Source organism: Saprolegnia parasitica, assembly GCF_000151545.1.
Source record: "Saprolegnia parasitica CBS 223.65 unplaced genomic scaffold supercont2.93, whole genome shotgun sequence".
Lineage (NCBI taxonomy): Eukaryota > Oomycota > Saprolegniomycetes > Saprolegniales > Saprolegniaceae > Saprolegnia > Saprolegnia parasitica.
In genome coordinates, this window is record NW_012156487.1 from 99,576 (window position 1) to 103,035 (window position 3,460).

The 3,460-nt window shown below is 56.6% G+C and overlaps 1 protein-coding gene across 1 annotated transcript; it reads left to right on the forward strand.

Annotated features, from left to right (window-relative positions):
• Positions 1-523: 523 nt before the first annotated feature.
• On the forward strand, positions 524-2,210 carry SPRG_13177 (hypothetical protein; the record flags this gene model as incomplete). Its single annotated transcript, XM_012352173.1, has 1 exon — positions 524-2,210. One exon carries the CDS (start codon positions 524-526, stop codon positions 2,156-2,158), a length of 1,635 nt encoding a protein of 544 aa, XP_012207563.1. The 3' UTR covers positions 2,159-2,210.
• Between the last annotated feature and the right edge of the window lie 1,250 nt (positions 2,211-3,460).

The following is a 3,460-nucleotide window of genomic DNA, read 5'->3' on the forward strand; positions in this document are numbered from 1 at the left end:
GGGCCAGGACTCGTGCCAGGGCGACTCGGGTGGTCCGCTCACGGCCGTCAAGAACGGCAAGGAGGTCCAGATCGGCGTCGTCAGCTGGGGCGAGGGCTGTGCGCAGGCCAACAAGCCGGGTGTCTACTCGCGCCTCTCGTCCGGCAAGGACTTTATCGCGCCGTACCTCACCAAGTCGAGCCTCCGCACCGAAGCCAACTAGACTTGCAGTTGTTGCCGCTGGTCGTCGTTGGATCGTCTCCGTGTCTGCGCAAACGTTGTCGCTCGTCTCGCTTAAGTCTTTCCTGTTAACATTGTTTGCAGTCTTTCCTTCTAAGGAGATCATCCTTTCATAACATCGCATACGTAGATCACTTGCTACATGTATTGAAGCACATTCACTTGGCAACAACAGCGTTCAACAACACGTGAGCCTTCCCGCGTTGGATCAACGAAATAGTGTATAGCACACTATCTGAACGATTTCGCGGGTCAGTTCAACGGGCGAAACGGCGGTGCTGGTATTCTTGAAAGTGCGGCATCGATGGACGCTGCCTGGAGTCGCCGCACGTATCACCGTGCGCCACGGCCCAATGTCCTCGAGCCCCGCATCGTCGACCGCATTCTCCAGTTTGTCGCGAGCCCCGTCCTGCTCTTTGACGTGGCGAGCCTCCTTCCACGCGGCTGCCTCAGCAGCGGCCTTGACGCGCTCCTCGAGCTCTCCAACGCACAGCCCGATACGCATCTCTGGCCCGTGCTGCGGCTAAGTGCGAACGCCTATGAGCCCGCTCTACGGCCGGCACTGCGCGACGCGCTTTTCTTTGTCGGTCAGTGTTCGATCGATGCGAGCGCCAACCCCGAGCAATGGGCGGACGTGCTTTGGCCCAGCACACAGCTCCACATTGCCAACATCAAGACGCCATTGCCGCCAACGCTGGCCTTTTTGACCAAGCACAAGCAGCAACTTCAAAGCGTCGAGGTGCATGACGTCGAGGCGCGCGGCCAGCAATCAAGCGTCGTGAGTCTTCTCAAGTCGAGCGACAGCTTGCGTCGCGTCTCCATCTACTGGTACGGCAATGCGAAGCAACTCAACGCGTTTTGCAAGGCAGTCCTCGACAACGCCGGCGTCGTGGACGTGCGCCTCATCAACGGGGAGACCCCTGCGATCGAGCTGGACGACTCGTTCGCTGACGTTTGTGACGACATTCCACTGCCAACGCCTGCGACCAACTCGCTTTTTTCAATGATCAGAAAGAGTCGGCTCCGTGCGCTTGCGCTCAACGGCCTCACCTTTGACGAGACAAAGCATAAAGCGTTTCAGAAACTCATGATGTCGAATCACGGGCTCGAGTCCCTCGAGCTCGTCCGGTGCCACGACATTGTACCGTCGAGCTTTCACACGTTTTTGTTCTCGCAGACGCTGCGCGTGCTACGCGTTACCAGCGCCAGTCTCATGAGAGAAGATTGCTTTAGCGCCGCGCAGGGTTCCAACGTGCACACGCTCGACCTCTCGGAGCAGAACATGGACGAGTATGGCATGCTTCGCCCAACTCTTCATGGCGTAGCCCGAATGAAACATCTCCAACGACTGCGTCTCAGTCGAGTCGGTCTGCACGACGAAGCCATTGGCTGGGTGGTCCGCGCGCTGCTGCCAACGCGCGTCCGAGAGCTCGATCTCAGCGGTAACGAGATCGCACGCGCCGACATCAAGTACTTTGCGCGGACACTGCCGCAGTGGCGGGCCCTCGAAGTCTTAAACCTCTCGGGCAACCCAATCTGCGACGACGGCGCGAGTCAGCTTTTTGCGGCACTGCCATACGCACTGCCGGCTTTTCAGCGCTTGCAATTGTTTGAGAATTTCCTCGGCGACCGCGCCGTCATGGCGCTGGCGTCAGCGCTGCCGTATCTCCAGCACATGGCTGAGATCGACGTCTCATACTGCGGGCTCCGCATCGACCACGTCAAGGCACTCATCGTCGCCTTGTCCCGCGCGCGGCGCCGGGTCCGTCTGAACGTGTTCAATTCTCGCTGGTCCGACGACGAAATTGCACAAGTGTGTGCGATGGCTCGAAGCGCGCGCCTCATGGCGACGTACCGAACCCACGCGAATGTTCCGTCGTCGAGACAAAAGCATCGTTCCAAGAAACACGAAACGTATGCGCGCCTGGACATCTTTTAGACAACTGGAGACAAATGGACTATGAAACGAATATATTGAGCTGCATGTGGTCCACCGCCAGGAGCGACGATAAAAGTAAGCTTTCTGGTGTGCAAGGCAATCGAACATACAAGTTGAAGCTGTAAAGACTAGGTCCTGCGGAGTGGGCTGGTAGGAACCGTTTTAGAGAGAAATTTAGCCATAAACGATGGGCGATCTTTGGATATTAAAGCTCAACTTAAAGTGCCGCGACCCCTGCATCTTTCAAGCTAAAAGTCCGTCAGCGTAAGGCTGGATTGGCGTGGATAGGTTGTCGAGGACTTGAGAAGCGATCAAATGCAATGTGAAAGGAGACCAACCTTTGAAAAAACTAAACAAACGCGAAAAAGACAGAAAATACCCAAAAAGAATTTCGTTGTTGCTCTCGGTGTCGGCAATGTCGCTGTGGTTTTCGCACTCGCATAGCTCGATGATGGCATAGAGTGTCTACTGGACTCTCAAAAATGCTATGCCATGAGGGTTTTGAACCATGTCCCCGTTCCAAAGCTCTGCCATCGTAGGACTGCATCACACAATACGCCGCCTTGATATAGGTCAATGGGTGGTGGGCTCACCGAGAACGCAGCAAGTCACACGCTGACATGATTCGTCCGTAGTGTCCCTGAAGTTACGTCTGCTCTGTAGTGCCCCTGCAGTGATGACGCACCAAAGATAAAGCTATACTGGTACCTTGTTTCTCATGCACGACTGGAGCTTGCCCCATGGTTTGCGAGCTAGCTTACGATCTCAAAGCCTTCAAGACACACAACACGCCTTGCTGTCCACTCTGTATTGTCACGACACTTGGATTCCTTCACAGCAAGGCTATGGACCCTGAAATGGAAGAAGGAAAGACTGCAAACAATGTTAACAGGAAAGACTTAAGCGAGACGAGCGACAACGTTTGCGCAGACACGGAGACGATCCAACGACGACCAGCGGCAACAACTGCAAGTCTAGTTGGCTTCGGTGCGGAGGCTCGACTTGGTGAGGTACGGCGCGATAAAGTCCTTGCCGGACGAGAGGCGCGAGTAGACACCCGGCTTGTTGGCCTGCGCACAGCCCTCGCCCCAGCTGACGACGCCGATCTGGACCTCCTTGCCGTTCTTGACGGCCGTGAGCGGACCACCCGAGTCGCCCTGGCACGAGTCCTGGCCCCTTGACACCGCCCGCGCAGATCATGGACTCGTGGATGCCGTTGAGGTTCTTGGCGCACTGGTCGTTGGCCCACACCTTGACGCCGACCTCGAGCAGCACCTTGGACTGCGAGCCGCCGGAGCGGGT